Source organism: Leucoraja erinacea, unplaced genomic scaffold, assembly GCF_028641065.1.
Source record: "Leucoraja erinacea ecotype New England unplaced genomic scaffold, Leri_hhj_1 Leri_244S, whole genome shotgun sequence".
Lineage (NCBI taxonomy): Eukaryota > Metazoa > Chordata > Chondrichthyes > Rajiformes > Rajidae > Leucoraja > Leucoraja erinaceus.
The window spans coordinates 117,547-143,034 of record NW_026576145.1 but is presented as its reverse complement, the minus strand read 5'-3'; the positions used below and the strand labels follow the sequence as shown (position 1 = coordinate 143,034).

General features: G+C 44.8%; 1 protein-coding gene across 1 annotated transcript; it reads right to left on the bottom strand.

The window, feature by feature from the left end:
- Positions 1-4,717: 4,717 nt before the first annotated feature.
- Positions 4,718-8,711, bottom strand: LOC129716483 (uncharacterized protein K02A2.6-like). Its single transcript, XM_055666346.1, has 2 exons — positions 6,424-8,711; positions 4,718-5,651 (listed from the first exon to the last, which is right to left on the bottom strand). Exons 1-2 carry the CDS (start codon positions 8,467-8,469, stop codon positions 5,343-5,345), a joined length of 2,355 nt encoding a protein of 784 aa, XP_055522321.1. The 5' UTR covers positions 8,470-8,711; the 3' UTR covers positions 4,718-5,342.
- Positions 8,712-25,488: the final 16,777 nt, after the last annotated feature.

The window sequence follows — 25,488 nt, the reverse complement described above, 5'->3', positions numbered from 1 at the left end:
TCAAGCACCTCATTTACTCCATGCTGCCTATAATTGTTGTAGATCTCTCTCTTTATCCGAACCAAGTGTCAAATTTCCCTTGAAAACCATGGCTCTTTCCAATTTTTACTATTTCCTTTCAACCGAATAGGGACATAAAGATGTTGTAACCAGAGAAGCAACCTATACCCAGCCACTGACACTCTCCTCCGCCTAGCGGAGCTGGTCCTTACCCTCAATAACTTCACGTTCGACTCCTCCCATTTCCTCCAAATACAAGGCATAGCTATGGGCACACGCATGGGCCCCAGCTATGCCTGCCTATTTGTAGGTTACGTCGAGCAATCCTTGTTCAATACATACCAGGGCCCCATCCCCGACCTCTACCTCCGCTACATCGACGACTGCTTTGGTGCCACCTCCTGCACCCGCACACAACTGACTGACTTCATCCACTTCACCACTAACTTCCATCCGGCACTCAAATACACCTGGACCATTTCCGACACTTCCCTACCATTCCTTGACCTCACTATCTCCATTGCAGGTGATAAACTTCTGACCGACATGCACTATAAACCCACTGACTCCCATGGCTATCTGGACTACACTTCTTCCCACCCTGCTTCCTGTAACGACTCCATCCCCTACTCCCAATTCCTCCGTCTACGCCGCATCTGCTCCACGGATGAGGCGTTCCACACCAGGACATCTGAAATGTCCTCACTATTCAGGGAACGGGGGTTCCCCTCCTCCACCATAAATGAGGCTCGCACCAGGGTCTCTTCCATACCCTGCAACACTGCTCTCTCTCCCCATCCCCGCACTCGCAACAAGGGCCGAGTCCCCCTAGTCCTCACCTTTCACCCCACCAGCCGTCACATACAAAAAGTAATCCTCCGTCAGTTTCTCCACCTCCAACGTGACCCCACCACTCGCCACATCTTCCCCCATATCTGCCTTCCGCAAAGACCGCTCCCTCCATAACTCCCTTGTCAATTCTTCCCTTCCCACTCGGTCCACCCCCTCCCCGGGCACTTTCCCTTGCAACCGCAAGAGATGCAACACTTGTCCCTTTACCTCCCCCCTCGACTCCGTTCAAGGACCCAAGCAATCGTTCCAGGTGCGACAGAGGTTTACCTGCAACTCTTCCAACCTCATCTATTGCGTCCGCTGCTCTAGATGTCAGCAGATCTATATCGGTGAGACCAAGCGGAGGTTGGGCGATCGTTTCGCCGAACACCTCCGCTCGGTCCGCAATAACCAAGCTGACCTCCCGGTGGCTCAGCACTTCAACTCCCCCTCCCACTCCATCTCCGACCTCTCTGTCCTGGGTCTCCTCCATGGCCACAGCGAGCAGCACCGGAAATTGGAGGAACAGCACCTCATATTCCGTTTGGGGAGTCTGCATCCCGGGGGCATGAACATCGAATTCTCCCAATTTTGTTAGTCCTTGCTGTCTCCTCCCCTTCCTCAGCCCTCCTGCTGTCTCCTCCCATCATCCCCCAGCCTTCGGGCTACTCCTCCTTTTCCCTTTCTTGTCCCCACCCACCCCCGCCCCCGATCAGTCTGAAGAAGGGTTTCGGCCCGAAACGTTGCCTATTTCCTTCGCTCCATAGATGCTGCTGCACCCGCTGAGCTTCTCCAGCTTTTTTGTGTAACCAGGGACATAAAGATTCTGTACTCTTAAGATTTCACCTTTAAATGTCATCCATTTCTCTTCCACGGCTTTCCCATAAAACAAAATGTCCCAATTTACTCCTTTTAAATCCTTTCGCATCTCCTCAAAGTTAGCCTTTCTCCAATCAAAAATCTCAACCCTAGGTCCAGTTCTGACCCTCTCCATAATTATATTGAAACTAATGGTATTGTGATCACTGGACCCGAACTGTTCCCCAACGCATACCTCTGCCACCTGACCCGTCTCATTTCCTAACAGGAGGTCCAGCACCACCCCACGTTGTTTTCAATTCCAACTCCCAAAGCTCCGTGCATCTTTCCACCTAATTAATTTCCATCTAAAGAGAATAGTTATCACCATCTACAACACCATCAACGTTCGTGTCCTTTCCCATTCCAACTAATCAAACATTACATATTCGCATCGACGTCATCAATAAAAACAATGCCCATCAAGCGCCACAGCATTGATCCCAGCAGTATACAACTGGTCACGGACGCTAACAAGAAATGTATCCTTCCACCACAAATCTTCGTCACTGTGGATCTCCCTGCAGTTGCGAGGCAGAGGCATTAAAATACTTCTCATTAGGCAACGCAACCCAATTTATTCATCCAATTACTGCTCAAACGAAAGACGTAGCCTATAAACTATTGGCACAAAATGATCTTCACAGGCAAATATATTCCTGTTCAAATGCGGTTCCATATGTGCCGTGATCTGAGGAAGATATTGTAATTGCGCAGCGGAAGCGTATGATTTGACTCTAAATGTAGCCTATCGGAAATGATCGCGAGCAATTATTGGTCACCCAAGGCTTTATTCAGCCAGATGTTGTAACTGCAGCACTAATGCAATGCTAAGGTTATTACACTGAAATCGAGTGGATAGGATTTGACAGGTTCGACAATAGTTGATTCCATTCGCGTTAATTTTTCTTCTCAATGGTCTGACTAATATTAGTGGCAAGTCGCGTACAAAAAGAACTGGAGCGGAAAAGCAAGGGAGAGAACCGTAGTGACCCAGAGATGGAAGGTAGGCGGAAATCTGTGATTTTACTTTTTACCATTTCCGGATGTTTTATCATTTTGTGGTCGGCGACAGTTATAAATTTCATAATTTATTCCATTGCAGGAGAGGATCCTGATAACTATAATAGTTATATATTGAAATACGTCGGTTACATGCTGCAAAATTTGAGTGTGCACCACCTTTATCTATTGTGTGACACAGTCCAAATTAAAGGGAACAGCTATTAAAAGCTATTAAATATCCAGTGATGTCAGTTTTACGCTTCACGAACAACCAAATCAGATGAGTTCGTTCACACAGGCTCCTTATAATCAGACCGCGTGTCTATTAATAATTATCGGCATTGTTAGAATCAACTGGACTAGGAATAGTTGTAGAAAGTGCAAAGAACCTCATTGCTAAAACACTTACAACGTTTTATTTACAATTTAGTAGGTATTGGTTTTCTCTGAGCCGCTTTCTCGTTGTCTTGTATACACCAACGAATAGTCCATGTCACAGATGTTTAGGAAAACTCCGCAGAAACACGCCCATCAACACGCCCAAACAACTTCCATGTCGATCGTCTGATTCTGTGTTCCCCATTTTCTCATCCACTCACTACCGGGTTAACGTATGATGGACAATTCACTTGCAAACATGCATGTTTTAGGGATGTATTAGGAACCGGAACACCCGCAGGAAACCCACTATGTCACCGAACGAACGTGTATACTCCCCATATGTATTTGATATGAATATACCTATTCGACGTGGAAATTAAAAAAAAAAGTTATTTAACTATTTCCACGTGTTTCACATTTACCCGATTCATACCATTACTGCCAACGCCTTCCTGACACTGAAGAACATTCTAGATAGAAGGTGAAAATACATTCGGCAACATCGAAAACTACCGAAGGTGGACATTTGGGTCTAACATGTTTCGCAACCTAGAACATAGAATAATACAACATTGGACCACAGTGGCCGCGCCGAATATGTTGCCAATTTAGACTCTTCTCGGTAGTCAATCTAAATGGAAACGGTCTATAACTCGAAATTTGACTCTTTTATGGAAAAAGCTCACTCTTGCTAAGATGTAGTTATAACCTGAAAAACTAATACATTGATTACGGAGTAAGTAATTATACTACTGCAGGAATAGATTTTTTTCCGGGTTAGAGATAAATTAGAGATAATCTGCACACAGAGATAGTTTATGCGTCTTATTCTCACCGACATGATTGCAAGTTAGACTATTCTCTGCATACATGTGGTCTATATTTCTCTATTTCATTTACATAACTCCCACACCAACAGTCTCCAAAATGCCAGTCTTATATGTCTCAACCACCACCCCTGGCAGTGTATTTCAGGTACCCAAAACTCGCAGTGTAAAAAAAAAACCTCCGCACATTTCCTTCAAAATTTGTCCCTCGCACCTAAAATACATTGCCTTTTGAGATGTCCACACAGGGAAGAAAGTTCTGACCGTCTAAATTCCCCTTCGCTTTATACACTAGCATCGTGTTGCAGACTCAATTCCCATAAAGCTGCAGTGTGTCCTTCTGACAATTGCACCGAACGACCTGACTGATGAAGTCAAGACAGATGATGACTGGCTCTTTAGTAATCGCGCAACAATGGACAATAGACAATAGGTGCAGGAGTAGGTAATGCGGCCCTAGAGGCAGAACCGCCTTTCAATGTGATCAGGGCTGATCATTCTCAATCAGTACCCCATTCCTGCCTTCTAGGCATAACCACTGACCCCGCTATCGTTAAGAGCCCTAACTCTCTCTCTCTCTTGAAAGTATCCAGAAAGCCGGCCTCCATCCCCTTCTGAGGCAGAGAATTCCACAGATTCACAATTCTCTGTGTGAAAAGGTGCTTTCTAATATCCGTTTTAAATGGCTTACCCCTTATTCTTAAACGGAGGCTCCTGGTTCTGGACTCCCCCATCATCGGGAACTTGTTTCCTGCATCTAGCCTGCCCAAACTTTTATATTGGTATCTGTTTCAATACGATCCCGTTTCAGCCTGCTAAATTCCAGAGTATACAAGCCCAGCCGCGTCTTTCAGCATATGACAGGCCAGCATTTCCGGGAATTAACCCGGTGAGCCTACGCTGCACTCTCTCAATAGCAAGACTACCTGTTGCGTCTTCGTGTTTGATATCCTGATAATAAACGACACAATTCAGGTTGTTTCAGTTGCCTTATTGTACTCCTTTATTCAGCTCCTTTGTCTGTGTGGCGTAGTAATACTAAAGTGCTTACATACCTAATCACAGTGTGTGTGTGTGTGTGTGTGGTGAGTGTGCCTGTTACAAAGTAGTGCAGGAGGTTGGGACTGCTACAATGAATATGTAGCATATGTAACATCCCCCCTTCTCAAAAGAAAGGAACAAAAATTAGTAAAATATCTAAGTTAGTTTGTAACACTAGAGGATTGCCAGAGCGAGGGTGGCAATCCTGTAGCAGATACCGTGGGATTATTCTGCCCACATTCGTGGCATTCTGCTTTCTAATATACTACACAACAAAATATATAATGGAATGCTTTCTAATATACTACACAACAAAATATATAATGGCAGCTTGTTTTCTTTCAGGTAGTGCGTAGCCAGTCAAGAGTCATGTCTTGGCGTGACTTGTCCCTTCCAGTGCTAGCGATAACGCGCTGGGGGTAAGATGTTGCTCCTGGATCTAGTAGATCTGGTTGTTGCCTGCAGTGTTGCACTCGATGTATTGGTAACTTGTTGAGTTGTTTCCTGGCCATTGGTTGGTGCTGGTTGACTATATGACTCACTGGTAGCAGTTTGTGAGAATGTGTTGTCATCAATGGTAGGTGTTGCTGCTGCTGTGGGTGGTGTCCTAGGAGTTGCTGGTGTTGTCTTTGAAGTTGCAGGTGTTGACATTTCAGGTGTCGGGCGGATGTGAATTCTGTTTCGTCTCAACTGCCTGCCCGGTTCTGTCTCATAGAAACATAGAAAGTAGGTGCGAGAGCAGACCACCAGGTCCATCGAGCCCGCACCGCCATTCGCTCATGGCTGAACACTAAACAGACACACTTACCCACAAACAGTAGACACAAGACACAGAACACAAGACACTACCCTCCCCTTTATACCGCTATCACCCCTCTCCACCCCAACAACCTCGTGATCTCCTGGGGGAGGCAAAAAAACGGATAAAAACCCAGGTCCAATTCGGGAAAAAAATCCGGGAAATTCCTCTCCGACCCCAATCTAGGCGATCGACACTTGTCCAGGAGATCACTCAGGTCTTACTATACTAACCATACCTAGGTCCATATCCCTGCCCTCTCCCCGTAGCCCCTTATCCCCTTGGCAGCTAAAAAACCATCTATTTTAGTCTTAAATATATTTAAAGTTTCTGCTTCCACTGCTCCCTGGGGCAGTGAATTCCATAAATTAACCACCCTCTGGGTGAAGAAGTTCTTCCTCATCTCAGTTTTAAAAGAGCCCCCCCTTATTCTGCAACTATGTCCCCTAGTTCTAGTTTCCCCGATCATTGGGAACATCCTCAGTGCATCCACCCGATCAAGGCCCCTCACGATCTTATATGTTTCAATGAGATCGCCTCTCATTCTTCTAAACTCCAAAGAGTAGAGTTCCAGCCTACTTAACCTTTCCTCATATGTCAATCCCCTCATTGCAGGAATTAATCTTGTAAACCTTCGCTGCACTGCCTCCAGGGCTAGTACATCCTTTCTTAAGTATGGACCTCTATGATATATGATTTTGGGGTTCCAGCCCTGCTGGTGATTTGTGCTGGGGTCCATTTCTTTGTTGTTGGATCCTGAGCATGTACGTTTTGGCCTTGAAATAGTTCAGGCAAGTACTGTGCATTTTTGTTGTATTGTTTCAGCCCCTCCTCCTGGGCAGCTGCCAATTTTGCCCTTATTTCTTCTTGGTCGATAGGGGGTTGGATTTTGCTTGGCAGGGTGGTTTTGTATTTCCTGCCATTTAGCATTTCTGCAGGAGACTTCATGTCAGCCTTTAGTGGAGTTGCCCGTAAGGATAAAAGTGCCAGGTTTGGATCCTCCTTTGCCTCTCGGCATTTTATTAGTGTTTTCTTGACTGTCTGTACTTGCCTTTCAATAAACCCATGGCCCTTTGGGTAATGTGGTGAAGATGTTGTGATTTTGAACCCGTATTCGGTGGCTAGCTCTCTGAATTCCCGAGATGTGAATTGGGTTCCATAGTCACATACGATCTGCTCAGGTATTCTTTGCTCTGCAAACAACCCTCTAACAATTGACACAATTGTTTTAGCTTTCAAATCCTTTACGTTTCTCACAAATGGGAATTTGGAGTAGTAGCAGGCCATAATCAAATACCATTGCTGGTTCTCTGTGAACAGGTCTGCTCCGATGGTTTGCCATGGCCGGCTTGGGATATCACTGGGTGTCATTTCCTCCTTCTGTTGTGAATTCCTGTATTTTTGGCATATGTGGCATGTAGATACCAGCTTTTCTATGTCCTTGTACATGCCTATCCAGTACACAGCGGATTTAGCACGGAGTCTGCACTTTTCCATTCCTAAGTGTCCCTGGTGGATCTTTTCAAGGATTTCTTTTTGCATGGACTTGGGTATGATGATTCGTGATCCGGCCATCAGGACTCCATTCTCTACCGAAATATCATCACGGATGGTCCAGTATTCGCGGAGGAGAGGCTGAACTTGTTGTCTCTTTTCTGGCCACCCCTGTATTACCATTTGGGTGAGGAGCTGGAGTTCTTCATCTCTGGCTGTTTCCTCTTTGATCTGTTCCAGCTTCACGCTTGTCACACTCACAATGTGGTGGATCTTTATGCTCAGCCCTTCCATCTCTTGTTTGTCATGTGTTGATAGTCTGGAGAGGGCGTCAGCTAGCAGCAGGTCTTTTCCTGGCTTGTATCTGATGTTGTAGTCGTAGTGCTGTAGCCTCAGTAATAGTCTCTGTAGTCTGGCTGGTGCTTTGGTGAGGTTTTTTTTTCCGATTTGTTCTAGAGGGCGGTGGTCTGTTTCAATGTCGAAATACCTTCCATATAGGTAAGTGTGAAATTTCTCGCAGCCATAGACTACTGCTAAGAGTTCTCTCTCTATGTTTGCGTACCTTGATTCTGTAGGAGTGAGTGCTTTGGATGCATACGCAATAGGTCGGCCATTTTGTATCAGTACTGCTCCAACTCCTCTCATGGAGGCATCAACTTGGAGTGTTACAGGTTTCTGCCTGTCATAGTACTGCAGGATCGTTTCTTTGCTGATGAGTTGTTTTATTTTTTTTAAATCTTGGCTATGTGAAGCACACCAATCAAACTCAGCGTCGTCTTTCATCAATTCACGGAGATTTGCTGTGTGATTAGCAAGCTTAGGTATGAAGACTCCCATGTATTGTATGAGCCCTAGGAAACTTCTTAGCTGTTTCTTGTCTTTGGGTTCCTCCATGTGGTTGATAGCATCCACTTTTGTAGGGTCCGGTTTCACTCCTTCTGCAGAGTAAATCAGTCCAAAGAATTTGCACTCCCTTTCTTTGATCATGCATTTGTCTGCATTGAGCTTTATGCCGGCTCTTCGAGTTTTTTCCATAGCCTCATGGAGGTTGTAATCATGCGTGTTTTCATCTCTGCCGTATACTTGGATATCATCTGCTATCCCGATTGCCCCTTTACAGCCTTTGTATGTTTCATCTATTTTCCGCTGGAAGACATCTTGACTCACCTTCAGCCCGAATGGGAGCCTGTTGAATCTGAATCTGCCAAATGGCGTGTTGAAAGTGGTGAGCATTGATGACTCTTGGTCTATTTTGATGTTCCAATATCCATTGCTAGCATCCAGCTTGCTGAACACCTTGGAACCGGCCAGTGCTGGTGTGATCTCTTCAAGGGTTGGAGTTGGATAATGGTCGCGCTTCAATGCATTGTTCAGATCCCTGGGATCAAGGCATATCCTTAGTTTTCCGTTTGGCTTTTCTTTGACAACAATTGAATTCACCCAATCAGTTGGTTGAGTTATTTCTGTGATGATGCCCTTTTTTTTCCATTTCGTTTAGTTGTTCCCTTAGCCTCTCTTTCAGTTCAAGGGGAACACGGCGGGGTGGGTGGATCACTGGTTTCACACTGGGGTCTACTGTGATATGGTATTCGTATTCCTCAAAACAACCAACGGTATCGTCAAAACACTCTGGGTACATGTCAATCAATTCTTTTTTGTTCCTGATGGGCGGCCGGTTTTTGATGGGTATGTTTCTGTCAATTCTGCAGGAGTTTGTCTTGATTTCATGGTTGATTGACACAATCTTCAGTCTTTGGCACGTGTTCAGGCCGAGAATAGCAGGTCCTTTCGATTTAGTGATGTAGAAGGGGCATTTCACTTCTTTCCCTTTGTATGTTCCTGCTATGATTGTTTTGCCTAGCTGTGGGATTATGGAACCTCCGTATGCAGCTAGGACTACATCGCTACTTCCAAGGATTCCTTTCCTGACGCTGCCATCTTGTGTCATGTGTTCAGGGAATATCTTTCCGTAAAGATTGACTGGTAAGATATTGCTCTGGGCTCCAGTATCAATTTTGAGCCTTAGATTTTACTTCGGAGTCACGTGAGTGACTACGTGAAGAACCCACCCAGTGCGCAGGCGCGGCATTACGTCAGCAGCGCAACAGCGGCAGCAGCTGGAGCCAGGCTCTCCAGCGGCAGGATAAAGACAAGACCTCAGGTAAGTGAGTCTTTTGTATTACAGAGAGTCGCTAACGGAGGAAGAAGCTATGGCTACCCGAAAGCGACCAACAAAGAGGACTGCCTGCCCAACTCCACCCGAGGAGGGGTCAACATCTGGGCGGCAGCCACCAGCGGCGGAGGAGCTGTTTGAACGCTCCCGCACACCCGACGCCGAGCCGCTCCCTGGGCCGCCGACTTCGACGCCCCGCACAGGGAGAAAATCAACCCGAAAAACAGACCGGCCGGTGGCCTCCGACTCGTCGGAGGAACGGGAACACTCTCCACCGGCGAAACGGGGAGACAGCCGCTTAAGCTGCATGAGGCAGCTGCTCGAGCAGATGCTTGAGCAAGAGATGCAGGCAAGGCATCTCCAAGGAGGACGGGCTTTGGCCTCCTCCAAACCATCACCACACCCTTCTGTTCCCTCCTTGTTTGAGGTCAGTAAGGGAGGCCAGGACTGGGCTGGCCTATCACAAGGGCAGGCGGACGACAGCGCAAGCATGCCAGGCGAGCTGGAGGAAGAAGAGCTACTGGGTGTAGTCAGCAGGTATGCGGCGCCCCCGAGGACCGGAAGGATGCTAGAGCCAAGAATGGCGGCCAGTATCAACAGGCTCTCCAATAAGCCATTGCAGGAGAAAGTTATCCAAGAGGCCCTCGACACTTACACGGCGCCGGAAAACTGCGAAGCGCTTCGAGTAAAGACCGTAAAGGGCCAGATATGGAGCCAGCTGGGACAGCATATCAGGACACAAGAGCTGAAGATGCAGCGTATCCTGAAGCTCCACACCGCAACCATTACCGCCTTTGCTCGGTCCACGGAGAACGTGGAGCTCTCTACACCTCAGCAGGACGTGCTGGGCCTGATGTGCAACACGCAGTATGAGCTCAACAACTTAAGGCGTGAAAACATCAGGCCTGCCCTCAACCCCAAATACGCGGGCCTTTGTAAAGCTCCGGCGCCAGAAAAGGAGGCGCTACTATTCGGGGCCGACTTGGGGAAAAGGCTCAAGGAGCTGGAAGAGGCGGCCAAGCCTGTAGGCCTCATGAGGGCAGGGCCAGGACCGAGCAGGGTGAAGACACCCAGTTGGCAGCACGCCTCGGCATCCACCAGCAGGTACCGAGCTGGTGAAAGCCTGGTGACCGCTTCCCACTACCCCCAGAGCTCTTTTTTAGAGCGGGGCCCAGAGCGGAGCCGTGGGAAGATACGCCGCCCCACCACAGCACCAACAAGGACACCCTCGGGCCAAACCCATCGCAAACGCTCCCAGAAATGAACATGGAGGTAGGTGGGTCTGGTTCCTGTCAACATACACAGACAAAGGGTGTTGTATTAACAGGAGGGCGTTTAAGGTTCTTCAAACATGTTTGGTGCTCCTTTACTAACCACAAGTTTATACTCAACAGTATCAGTGGATACAAAATTGAATTTAAACCAGGCATAGAACCGCCGGTTCAGCACATACCCCAAAGGGTATTCCTTCCCACAGAATTAGAGAAGGTAGAAGGACAAGCTGAACTAGATAGGCTCGTGTCCAAGGGCATCATTGAGAGGGCCAGACACGAGCCATTGGAATTTGTATCGAATATATTTATCAGAACCAAAAAAGATGGTGGATGTCGCATTATCATTGATTTGACATCACTAAATCAGTCTGTTGAGTATCAACATTTCAAAATGGAGACATTTGTTACTGCCAGACAACTGATCTCTAAGGGATACTTCATGGCAAGCATAGATATTAAGGATGCTTACTATTTAGTACCCATTCATAAGGATCATTTCAGATATCTGAAATTTATCTGGATGGGGCAACTATGGCAGTATAGAGCATTACCCAATGGTTTAACGACAGCTCCCAGATTATTTACTAAAATTCTCAAAGTGGCCATGAAAAAATTAAGAGAACAAAAACATTTAGTCATGGCCTATCTGGATGATGTTCTCATATTGGGGAGAACAAGGGAACTAGCTGTCGCAGGAGTCTTAGCTACTAAACCACTCCTTGAAACATTGGGATTTGTTCTACACCCAGATAAATCAGTATTGAAGCCAACAACTAACATGGACTATCTAGGCTTCACTATCGACACTATCCGTATGACTGTCACTCTGCCAAGAGACAAAAAGGCTGCATTAGCAGAAGCATGTAACAACTTAATCGCAAAAACACAACCAAAGATCTGGCATGTTGCCAGAGTCATTGGTAGTATAGTAGCAGCATTTCCAGCTGCACAATATGGCCCCTTGCATTATCAAAATTTACAAAGAGCAAGGACACATGCACTACGTCTAAATAGGGGGCATTATGACCGAACTATGGACTTACCCGCTGAAGCCAAATCAGAACTTCAGTGGTGGGTGGATAACATTTGGCACAGTTACAGTCCTATCGCCGTCACCAATCCTAACATAGTCATTACAACGGATGCCAGTGCTTTAGGCTGGGGAGCTACTAACTCTATATCCAGCACAGGTGGCAGATGGACTAATTCAGAGGCATCGCTACTACAATCACTAGGCATAAATTATTTGGAGATGCTGGCCGCCTTTTATGGGCTAAAAGCATATGCATCCGATATGCGGCACGTGCATGTCAGGTTAATGATTGATAACACGACGGTGGTGTCTTACATCCAGCACATGGGTGGCATAAAATCAGTATCATGCGACAAATTGACTACTATAATCTGGCAATGGTGTGTCGAGAGACATATTTGGCTATCAGCTGCCTATTTACCAGGCAAGCTAAACACAGTGGCGGACACCAGGTCACGAAAATTCAATGACAACATCGAATGGATGTTAGACCCAAAAATATTTGCTAGAATTGTTAAGCAATACGGTACGCCAGATATAGATTTGTTTGCGTCTAGATTAAATCACCAGCTACCCATGTATGTGGCTTGGGAACCAGACCCAGAGGCAGCAGCGGTAGATGCCTTCACGCTGGATTGGGGAAATTTCTTCTTCTATGCTTTCCCTCCCTTCTGCCTCATCAGCCGGGTACTCCAGAAAATACAAGCAGACTCGGCTTCAGGTATTCTGGTCGTACCCGACTGGCCTACCCAACCATGGTTCCCAGTTTTCCACGACATGGTGGTAGAGTCACCTATGGTTTTTCACAGCCACCCACAACTATTGACTCACCCGGTATCCGGCATAAGCCATCCATGCCATCAAAAATTGAAACTCCTGGTTTGTAGGTTCTGAACAGGCCTTACCAGGGATTGGGGTTATCAGAACGAACAATCACCACCATGTCGGCGTCCCTGCGAGTCTCTACCAAGAAGCAGTACTTGACCTACATCAAGAAATGGGAGCAGTACTGCTTGGATGCAGGGACATCATACAAGACAGCCTCGATCACGGACGTGCTGGAATTCCTGGCCCACTTGCACCATGACCAAAAGATGAGCTACAGTGCCATCAATGCAGCACGGAGCGCCCTGTCCGCTTACCTTATGCCCACAGGACATCACAGCATTGGGTCCCACCCTCTGGTTATAAAACTCCTCAAAGGGATTTATAATACTAAACCCCCTACACCCAGATACACCCATGTATGGGATATAAGTGTAGTTTTGTCACACCTTAGAGGTTGGCCTCCGGTGGGATCCTTGAGTCTAGAGCAGTCCACTCTCAAGACCCTCATGCTCATGGCGCTCGTCTCTGCGCAAAGGGTTCAGTCACTGCATCAACTAAGACTGGACAACATGGTAACCACCCCAGACTCCATTACATTTACCATGCCGGGGTTGGTAAAACAAAGCAGGCCAGGTATGCCCAACTCTCCGTTAATCTTCCGGGCCTATCCTCCAGAACCTAGGCTGTGTGTAGTGACCCATCTATACAACTACGTAGACACAACCCAAACGCTTAGAGGGAGTGAAAAAGCCTTATGGGTCAGCCACAAAAAGCCTTTTGGATGGGTTACCAGCCAGACAATATCTAGGTGGTTGAAACAGGTCTTAAAAGCCGCGGGGATTAACACGGATGTTTTTAAATCCCATTCTATCAGGGCAGCGTCCACGTCAGCGGCGGAACGGATGGAGGTTCCCATAGACCACATCCTTAGTACAGCGGGATGGTCAAGGGAATCAACGTTCCGGAAATTCTACCACAAACCGCTGATGGAGAAGGACTTGTTTGCGGACAAAATTTTACAATCTGCAAATTTATAATTTAAAGCCCAGGGGAGCTATTTTTTGTTATTGTTAAATAAACATTCTTGTTTCAAAAAACTAACAAATTCGTTGGTCTTTAGATACCACTTCCTCCCTCGATGAACTTCGGCAGTGAGTGATATAGCTGTTACACGGTTTGAAATCACAGACCTTTGAAGTCTTCACGTAGTCACTCACGTGACTCCGAAGTAAAATAGTGAGATTAAACGAGTACTTACCAGTACGAAGTTTGATCTGTATTTTATGAGGAGTTACGATGAGGGATTACGTGCCCTCCGCTCCCACCCTCATTGTATAGATCAAACTCGAGCTGATGTCTCTTTAATCTTTACTATCTTTACTTCAATATTGTGTCTACCTGTGATTCCACACCGCTGCTTGGAAGTATGCCGCGCCTGCGCACTGGGTGGGTTCTTCACGTAATCCCTCATCGTAACTCCTCATAAAATACAGATCAAACTTCGTACTGGTAAGTACTCGTTTAATCTCACTATTAATCGTTGTTCTTTTCTTTCCCACTTTTTTCTGTAGTTGTATTATGGTATATGCTTCATCTCTGTTGCTATGTGGTTTGTTGTTTCCCATTTCGTGGACATCAATGGTCCCAACGGAAAGGAATTCTTCCTCAGAGGTATCTGAGGTTATCTCCTCTTCCTGTTGGACGTGTGCGTGTATTTGTTTCCTTCTCGTATTTCTATCGTTCTTTGACCATTGCTGCTTTGGCTTGGTGCTGTATGATTTTGTTGACCTACACATTTTCTTCCAGTGGTTAGGCCTCCCACAGGAGTTGCAGGTAGTCCCGTATGCTGGGCACTCCCTGCGATCATCAAATGCATGCTTTGTACCGCAGTTCCAGCAGCTTCTTTGGCTTGCTTGTTTGTTTGCATGCCTAGAAAATTTCTGCTTTGGAGCCTTTAAGGTGGAGCCAGGGTCACGTTTTGAGAGAGCGTCTATATTCACTCTGGTGCTGCTCTGAGATGAGTCAACTTGAAGAGAGAGGGAGGACATTTGTTTCCTTGTGGCTTCGAAAGCTCTGGCAGCATCTACGGCGTCTTTTAGGTTGAGGGTGTCTTTCCCTATTAGGGACTTTTGGACCTCTTGGTGGGCGCACCCCCTATTAGCTGGTCGACAATTCTGTCATCTTCATCACCAAATCTGCATTTCTTGGCCACGTTCCTTAGTCTCGACAGGAAAGTGTCGGTTGTTTCTTGTGGGTCTTGTCTTAGCCCTTGGAACTCATACCGATGGATTCTGTGGTTTGATTTGGGCTCCATATGGTTCGCAAACCTTTCAAGGACTATTCCCGGATTATTGCAGTCGGGCTCTGTTAAGCTCCAACTGTTAAAAATGTCTAGACCCTTCTCCCCGAGCCATAGTAAAATATAACTGACCTTCTCTTCATCTGTAGTTCCTTTCAGAAAGCTTTTGAATGCCAGCTGGCTCTTTTGTTTGAATTTCTTGAACGCCTCCACCACGTCATCGGCGTCCCAGTTCATCGTAGGGTGGAGGTTCATTGCTGCGGCAACAGCCGCTGTGGAGGCCGCCATCTTGTGTTGTTAGGCGGGTGCACAAAGACGTAGTAAAAAAAATCAATTTCTCTGCAGCCGCTGTTCCTAATTCCCAATAGCGATTCACAATAGCGCGGTTTTTTACTCGAGAGTCACCGCTGCCACCATGTTGCGTCTTCGTGTTTGATATCCTGATAATAAACGACACAATTCAGGTTGTTTCAGTTGCCTTATTGTACTCCTTTATTCAGCTCCTTTGTCTGTGTGGCGTAGTAATACTAAAGTGCTTACATACCTAATCACAGTGTGTGTGTGTGTGTGTGTGTGTGTGAGTGTGCCTGATACAAAGTAGTGCAGGAGGTTGGGACTGCTACAATGAATATGTAGCATATGTAACACTACCTTTCCTCAAATTTGGAAAATAACATTGCACACAACACTCCAGGTGTGGTCTCACCTCTTTGCTATTATACTGAACTCCGCTTGTTATGAACGACAACATGCCATCCGCTTTCTGGCTGCTGTACCTGCATGTTTACTTTCATTGACTGATGAACACGGACCCCCAGATCCCGTTGTACTTGCGCTTTTCCCTACTTTTATGTTTGCTCATATTTCAAGGAGCTGTGGATTTGGGCCCGATTGTCCTAATGATCGTTGATTTTAATGGTCTTAATACTTTCTCTGTCCATTCGACTTCCTATTGTGAACGCACCACGCGGGTTCCGATTAAATGCCATCTGGCCTGTTTCCGGCGGTTTCCGTACCTAATCTAAATACCACGGTAAACGTTGATAACCATTCCCGTTGCCCCAAGGTCCAGCAATTGTTTTGTGGTGCTCAAACGTACAAACCAATCCAAACATAGACACAACGATTTGCAACTGGCTTTCAGATCACCGCACTTCTTCTGCTTTTTGTATTCAATGAAGTATTCGCTAGATTTGTTATCACAATGTTTACAGTGCGGTGCATTACAGCTGCGGATTCGCGGAAACAAATATGGGATTACGACAGCAATGTATGTTGGTAAGATGTATAGGAATTTGCACCCTTTCAATAACTAGAGAGGGCTTTGACTTGACGCGTACGATGTTATAAGTGCAGAAAAATGTCCGTCTGTGGATAGATGTTGCCGACCCTTGTGCAGGTCTGGCGATTTGTGTTGTAAAAGGTAGCTGAACGTTGTTTCGAACAAGCTACATTATCTGAGGGTTACTTATAACAGTGCAACAAATGCCTTATGTACTGGCTAGAGTGGGTTCGGGCTAGTATAGTCGTGTTTTTATTTTTTTTACCCAGGGTGGAAATGTCCAACGAAAGAGGACATAGATGTAAAGCGACAGGGCGGACGTTTAGTGGAGGTGTGTGGGACAGATTGTTTAAACAGAGAGTGACGAGGTCCTACAACATTGCCCCCAGTGGTGCTGCGGGAGCCAGATAGGATAGTGACGTTTTAAAGTATTTTTAGATAGGCAGGCAAAACTACACGGAATAGAGTGATATCGGTTATATTGTATCCAGTTGAAATCAATATAACTTCTTATCAGTTTCGGCACAAATATTGTTGATTGAAGGGTGCGTTCCCGAACTGTTTTCTGTTGAATGTTCTATGTTCTAATGTTAGTTTAATTTTGAAACGAATTTGTACTTTCATTTGCTATTTGCAAAATATCTGCCAACAATTTTCAAGATGACTGCGAAAGCATCTGAGAGTGTCGCATTGTTGACACACGAAATCACTGTAACACCACAAACACCAACACGATTCATTCAACTTTTGGAAGCACCTAACTCTCTTCTCTTCTGTGCTGATTTAGCACATATCAAGTGACATGGAATGGCGTTCGGCCCATCAATTCTTGTGCATTCATCTATCTATTAATATATAAAACTCAAATCCATCCGTCCGCCTGCAGTATGGATCCCTTCCTGACTTTTGATTCGTTGACGGCTGCTCCTTCCTATCAGCTTCCAAACACACTTCGAAACAAAGTTGCAAGACAGGAACACTGAACTTTTCACTGCTGCAGCAGGCAGGGAGGTGCAATTGAGGGAAGCAGGGGAGTGCTGGAAACTTACATTTGGCAACGGCTTCAGTTCCATTGGAGGAGAAGGGTGCATGGTGGAATATTGGGTTGGGGGAATCACACCAACGGGTCTGCACTTGGTCTAGTATATTACTAAAACTCTGTTCTTGACCACTTTTGGCGATCTGTGCTGCGATGTCCGAGAGAACGCCGCCACCTACGGCCGTCATTTTTGGCCACCTCGCTCAGAGCTCCCCTCTGCCGCATATGTGCTGAAGATTTTTCCCGTCGATGAAATATGACTGAGATATTAATGTTTTTACAACATTCCCCATTCTCTCTGCAGCCCCCGCTGGCAGCAGGGGGAGGGAGGGACTATAAAACCCAGAATTGTCCTGCTTCAATCACTTTGTTCTGGACCACAAAGTGAGAGGGTCATGGCTCTCTGAGCTGTGGCTCTACTCCAAGGTGAGTCCCCTGCATGTGCTTTTTCAGCCAATTGATATGTATGTTGTTCACCATTCACCATGGTCTGAAGTTTCTTGGCATTTTGTTGGAAAGAGTTTGTAAATTTGTCTATCTATATTGTCTTTGAAATGTGTATTGAAAATATAAAGCATTTGCAAATTTGTCTATCTATATTGTCTTTGAAATGTGTATTGAACTTGAAATGCATTTGTATATTTGTCTATCTATATTGTCTTTGAAATGTGTATTGAACATGAAATGCATTTGTATATTTGTCTATCTATATTGTCTTTGAACTGTGTATTGAACGTGAAATGCATTTGTATATGCATCTATCTATATTGTCTTTGAAATGTGTATTGAAAATAAAAAGCATTTGCAAATTTGTCTATCTATATTGTCTTTCAAATGTGTATTGAACATGAAAGGCATTTGTATATTTCTGTATCTATATTGTCTTTGAAATGTGTATTGAAAATATAAAGCATTTGTTATTGTTATGAAGCATTTGTAAATTTGTTTCTCTTGGGTTTTAAAATGGTTGCACCCGTTTTCAGGTGACTAAAGCATGATGTCTGTATTGTCTTTGAAATGTTTATGTAAATTGAAATGCATTTATTGCAACGTTTTCAGGCGGAATAAAGCTTTTTATTTGGACCAGAACTGTGTTTAATTTTAAAATTGAAGCTCATTTTGTGATTTTGGCGGTTGCAAGATGGCGGCGATGACGTCATTTCCGTGATCGGTAAGCCGGCAGCGATGACGTCATTTCCGGTCGGGGCAAGATGCGGCGATGACGTTATTTCCGGTCGGAGGTAAGATGGCGCTGCCTGCTGAAGACGGAGTGCACGTGGTGTTGAATGATTCTACAGAACTGGTAAATGTTTGTTTGTTTGTTGCAGCTAAAGGTGCATTGTCTTTCAGCAAAAGCTGCATTGTCTTTCAGCAAAAGCTGCATTGTGTTGCAGCATTGTGTTTCAGCCACAGACTACAACAGGATTTGAAGATTCGTTCAAATATTCAGCTACTTTCTCTATGGTAAGTCTGTGTTTGTTGGACGTTATTTAAAAGCAGCATTTTGTTTCAGCAAAAGACTCTACAGCAGGATTTGAATATTAGTTTTGCACAGTGTATTTTAGTGTGTGTGTGTGAATAGGGGGTTGCGCGTAAGGTCAGAAGGTCATAGGACTTGACGCACGGAGCCGCTCAATCCATCTGGAAGGCATCCGTCACTTCCAGTATATGTTATTAATGCAAGAAACGCGTACTTTCCTATCTGTTAAAAACCGCCAAAATGTTGAATTTGTGCTCTGAAACAAATTGTGGAAATTGGGGTAAGTGTGAGAGACATGAACCCAACATTAGAATTCCAAACGTGAAATGAAATGAAGGTAAAGAGAAGCGAGAATTGAATGGACATCAGCAGCTAAAGTGCTAGGTAAACATTGGCCGTGTAGATATTGTAATTGAAAATATCGGAATTATCGTGTTTGCTCACTGCATTTCATCACCAGTAAGGCATTATTCGTGTTTTTTCTTGATTCCTTTGGTATCTAAAAATTCTCAGACGTAATAAATCTGGCTGTAAATTTTTCTTCAGATGCGTTTTCCTTTTTGTACGTAAAAACCTACTTGAGAACCATGGGCGATATATATTTATATTTATATTTATATATATATATATATATATATATCAATTTAAAAAAAATACAGCCAGATTTATTACTTCTGAACCTTTTTTGTTGCCAAAGGAATCAAGAAAAAACACAAATAATGCTTTCGTGTTGATAAAATGCAGTGAGTAAATGGCCAATGTTCGCTAAGCATCTCCCTGGAAGATGGAGTTGGAAACAATGGTAAGTGCCTACCAGCATTACATCGCGTGTAATCCATTTGGTGTAGAGTGACACGACTGCCGTGAAACCTCCCTATGTGTGTATGTGTGTGTGTGTGTGTGTGAATGTGTGTGTGTGTGTGAATATGTGTGTGTTTGTGAATATATGTGTGTGTGTGAATATGCACGTCTGTATATATATGTGTGTGTGAATATGTGTGTGTGCGTTTGTATATGTGTGTGAGTGCATGTGAATATATGTGTGTGTGTGTGAATATGTGCGTGTGTATATATGTGTGTGTGCATGATTATATGTGTGTGTGAATATGAGTGTGGGTGTGTGAGTGCATGTGAATATATATATGTGCGTGTGTGTGTTTGAAATAATATTGTATTTCGAAGTTCAGAGCTTATTTGTTATGTTTAATAGCGTGATGGCTGTCAGGAAGAAGCTGTTCCTCAATGTAGATGTTACCGTTTTCAGTTTACAAAAGTCGGTCGTGACTCCAGAAGTCGGGCATCAGTCAGTCCACAAGCCGTGAGAGTCAGTCAGTCTAAAGGGCATGAGTTAATCCCAAGGCAGTGAGTGAGCCCACAGGTGATGAGTAAATCGTTCACTGCCCCCCCCTCCTCCATGGACATCCCCCACCTCAAGACGCTGCCCTCCGCCTGGCTAAAGGATGCACCCCCTACTGAAGCCGTCCACATCCCCTGCATGAGGACACCCCACCCCCTTCTCATCAGTTTACGATAAACCCCGCCTTAAGCAGCCCTTGGCTACACGACATTTACCACCCATAGGGCAGTGTCTTGAGGTGGGGGATGAGTCTGTGTATGTGTGTGTGATTGAGTCTGTGTATGCGTGTGTGTGAGAGAGTGAGTCCGTGTGTGTGTGTGTATGAGTCTATGTTGGTCTTTGTGTGAATGTGTGGGTCATTGAGTTTGTGTGTGCATGTGAATATGTGTGTGCATGTGAATATGTGTGTGCATGTGAATATGTGTGTGCATGTGAATATGTGTGTGTGTATGTGAATGTGAATGTGTGTGTGTTTGTGTGAATATGTGTGTGTGTGTGTGAATATGTGTGTGTGTGTGTGTGTGTGTGTGTGTGTGTGCGTGTGTAACTGGGAGTGAATATGCGTGTGTGTGAATGTGTGTGTGTGTGTGTGTGTGTGCATATGTGTGTGAGTGCGTGTGAATATATGTGTGTGTGTGTGTGTGTGTGTGTGTGTGTGTGTGTGTGTGTGTGAAATAATATAGTATTTCGTAGTTCAGAGCTTATTTTGGTAAGTTTAATAGCGTGATGGCTGTCAGGAAGAAGCTGTTCCTCAATGTAGATGTTACCGTTTTCAGTTTACAAAAGTCGGACATGCCTCCAGAAGTCGGGCATCAGTCAGTCCACAAGCCGTGAGAGTCAGTCAGTCTAAAAGGCATGAGTTAATCCCAAGGCAGTGAGTGAGTCCACAGGTCATGAGTAAATCGCTCACTGCCCCCTCTCCTCCACTGACATGCCCCATCTCTGCCTGGCTATAGGATGCACCCCTCACTGAAGCTGCCTTCATACCCTGCATGAGCCCCCCCCCCCCCCCCACCATTTGTCATCAGCTCACGAGAACCCCCACCTGAAGCTGTGCCCCTCCCTTGGCTGCACAATGTTTACCACCCCCACCACACCCTGACAGCCCCTACCACAAAAAATTGTTTTGCACAAAATCTTCAGTGTTCATTAACTACTGCAATTGTCTTTAGTCTGCTTTTTCAATATCATGTCAGGAAATGTTAGAGGTCAAGGTGATGTGGCTATTGCTGTAGTATCCTCTAGGATAGCAGCTACATTTCTGCCTGGTGGAAGAACTACACATTCTCGATTCAAGATACCCATCCAAGTGGCCGAGGATACATTGTGCAACATCGAGAAGAACTCTAAGACGGCACATTTCACGAGGCAAGTGAAAGTCATTGTTTGGGATGAATGTCCAATGATTAGGAGAGAATGCTTTGAAGTTGTGGACAGAACTCTTCCAGATGTCTTCAGCAACACCAAGCATTTTGGTGCCCCCCCCCAAGTACAGGCCTCAGTGACTGAGCTGTACAGGTCTCAGTGACTGAGCTGCCAGCCCAAAAATCCATTTGGCAAACTAGCCCTCTGGAAGCCGGTACCTTCGGCCCACAATCATACTAGCGCAACAGAAAGCCCCCGCCCCCACTGGCCAGCAATATTGGAATTTGTGGAGAGGTGGAGTATTGTGTTGGGTGTCCAGCCCACCCGTGTGATGCTGGGACCCAACAGGTCCCGCTTATTCTAGTATTATTATTATATAAACTGGATCATTAAATTAAATGTAATCTTTAACTGTTCTCCCTATTTGTCATTGAGAGAGCAAGCGAGATGGGGTATACTCCATCTCGTGCGAGTCCCTGCAGAGCTCCAGATGTCGGCATTAGTGGTGGCGTTGGGAAACATAAACTAATATCCTGGCGGGGAGATTTGCAAAGGCTACTGTGGATACTTTAAATTAGCGCGGTTGGGGAGAGGGACTCAAATAGAGAAAGCTAGTGGACAATGTGTGAGGCTGGAGGCAGAGAATGGAAGCACTCACACCCAACATGTAGTGGAGAAAGAAGAAAAAGATAATAAACAGAGAATAAGAGGCGGGGGGTTTCTTAAATGTGTATATTTTAATGGTAGGAGCATTGTTAGAAAGGTGGATGAGCTTAGAGTCCGGATAGACACCTGGAAGTATAATGTTGTGGCGATCAGTGAAACATGGTTGCAGGAGGGCTGTGATTGGAAACTAGATAGTCCAGGATGTCGTTGCTTCAGGTTTGATATAATTGGAGGGGGCAAGAGGTGGAGGTGTTGCATTGCTTGTCAGGGAAGATATTATAGCAGTGCTTTGGCAGGATAGATTAGAGGGCTCGTCTAGGGAGGCTATTTGGGTGGAACTGAGAAATGGGAAAGGTGTAGCAACACTGATAGGGGTGTATTATAGACCGCCTAATGGGGAGCGAGAATTGGAAGAGCAAATATGCAAGGAGATTGCAGATATTAGTAGTAAGCACAAAGTAGTGATTGTGGGAGATTTCAATTTTCCACACATTGATTGGAAAACACATTCTGTAAAACGGCTGGATGGCTTGGAGTTTGTAAAATGTGTGCAGGTTAGTTTTTTTGCAGGAACACATAGAGGTACCTACTAGAGAAGGAGCAGTGTTGGATCTCCTGTTAGGTATGGCGGAGGTGTGTGCTGGGGAGCACTTCCTGTCCAGTGATCACAATACCAATAGTTTCAATTTAGTTATGGAGAAGGTTAGAACTGGACCTAGGGTTGAGATTTTTGATTGGAGAAAGGCTAACTTTGAGAAGATGCGAAATGATTTAAAAGGAGTGAACTGGGACATTTTGTTTTATGGGAAGGATGTCGAAGAGAAATGGAGGACCTTTAAAGGGGAAATTTTGAGAGTACAGAATCTTTATGTTCCTGTTCGGTTGAAAGGAAACAGTAAAAATTGGAAAGAGCCCTGGTTTTCAAGGGATATTGGACAATTGGTTTCCGAAAAAGAGATAGATCTACAATAATTATAGGCAGCGTGGAGTAAATGAGGTGCTTGAGTATAAAGAATGTAAAAATAATCTTAAGAAAGAAAATGGAAAAGCTAAAAGAAGATATGAGGTTGCTTTGGCAAGTAAGGTGAAAGTAAATCCAAAGGGTTTCTACAGCTATATTAATAGCAAAAGGATAACGAGGAATAAAATTGGTCCATTGGAGAGACAGAGTGGACAGCTATCTGCAGAGCCAAAAGAGATGGGGGAGATATTGAACAATGTATTTTCTTCGGTATTCACCAAGAAGAAGGATATTGAATTGTGCGGTAAGTGAGGTAAGGAAAACAAGTAGATTAGCTATGGAAACTATGAGATTCAAAGAAGAGGAAGTACTGACTCATTTGAAAAATATAAAAGTGGATAAGTCTCCAGTTCCTGACATGATATACCCTAGGGCATTGAAGGAAGTAAGTGTTGACATAGCAGGGGCTATGACAGAAATATTTCAAATGTCATTAGAAACGGGAATGGTGCTGGAGGATTGGCGCACTGAGCATGTTGTTCCATTGCTTAAAAAGGGTTCTAAGAGTAAACCTAGCAATTATAGACCTGTTAGTTTGACTTCAGTGGTGGGCAAATTAACGGAAAGATATTTAATGATAATATATATACGCATCTGGATAAACAGGGTCTGATTAGGAACAGTCAACATGGATTTGTGCCTGGAAGGTCATGTTTGACTAATATTCTTGAATTATTTGAAGTGGTTACTAGGGAAATTGATTAGGGTAAAGCGGTGGGTGCTGTCTATATGGACTTTGCCAAGGTTTCACGTGGAAGGTTGGTTGAAACGGTTCAATTGTTGGGTAGTAATGGTGGAGTAGCAAGATGGATTCAACAGTGGTTGAAAGGGAGATTCCAGAGTGTAATGGCGGATGACTGTTTGTCAGGTTGGAGGCCAGTGACTAGTGGGGTGCCACAGGGATCTGTGTTGGGTCCACTGTTGTTTGCCATGTACGTCAATGATCTGGATGATGGTGTGGTAAATTGAATTAGTAAGTATGCAGATGATACTAAGATAGGTGGGGTTGTGGATAATGAAGTAGATTTTCAACGTCTACAGAGAGATTTAGGCCATTTGGAAGAGTGGGCTGTAAGATGGCAGACGGAGTTTAATGCTGATAAGTGTGAGGTGCTACATCTTGGCAGGACAAATCAAAATAGGACGTACATGGTAAATGGTAGTGAATTGAGGAATGCAGTTGAACAGAGGGATCTGGGAATAACTGTATAGTTCACTGAAGCTGGAACCTCATGTAGATAGGGTGGTAAAGAAAGCTTTTGGTGTGCGGGTCTTTATAAATCAGAGGATTGAGTATAAAAGTTGGGATGTAATGGTAAAATTGTACAAGGCATTGGTGAGACCAAATCTGGAGTATGGTGTACAATTTTGGTCGCCAAATTATAGGAAATATGTCAACAAAATAGAGAGAGTACAGAGGAGATTTACTAGAATGTTGCCTGGGTTTCAGCAACTAAGTTACAGAGAAAGGTTGAACGTCAGGTCTTTATTCTTTGGAGCGCAGATGGTTAAGGGGGGACTTGATAGAGGTCTTCAAAATGACGAGAGCGATAGACAGAGTTGACGGGGATAAGCTTTTTCCATTGAGAGTAGAGAAGATTCGAACACGAGGACATGATTTGAGAATTAAGGGACAGAAATTTAGGGGTTACATGAGGGGGACTTCTTTACTCAGAGAGTGGAATGAGCTTCCAGTGGAAGTGATGGAGGCAGGTTCGATTTTTTCATTTAAAAATAAATTGGATAAATATATGGGCGGGAATGGAATGGAGGGTTATAGTCTGACTGCAGGTAGATGTTGGATAGTTATATGGACAGGAAAGGGATGGAGGGATATGGTCTGAGCGTAGGTATATGGGACTAGGGGGAGAATACGTGTTCGGCATGGACTAGAAGGGCCGAGATGGCCTGTTTCAGTGCTGTAATTGTTATAACCATATAACCATATAACAATTACAGCACGGAAACAGGCCATCTCGGCCCTACAAGTCCATGCCGAACAATTTTTTTTCCCCTTAGTCCCACCTGCCTGCACTCGTACCATAACCCTTCTCATCCATATGCCTATCCAATTTATTTTTAAATGATACCAATGAACCTGCCTCCACCACTTCCACTGGGAGCTCATTCCACATCGCCACCACTCTCTGCGTAAAGAAGTTCCCCCTCACATTACCCCTAAACATCTGTCCCTTAATTCTGAAGTCATGTCCTCTTGTTTGAATCTTCCCTATTCTCAAAGGGAAAAGCTTGTCCACATCAACTCTGTCTATCCCTCTCATCATTTTAAAGACCTCTATCAGGTCCCCCCTTAACCTTCTGCGCTCCAAAGAATAAAGCCCTAACTTGTTTAACCTTTCTCTGTAACTTAGTTGCTGAAACCCAGGCAACATTCTAGTAAATCTCCTCTGTACTCTCTCTATTTTGTTGACATC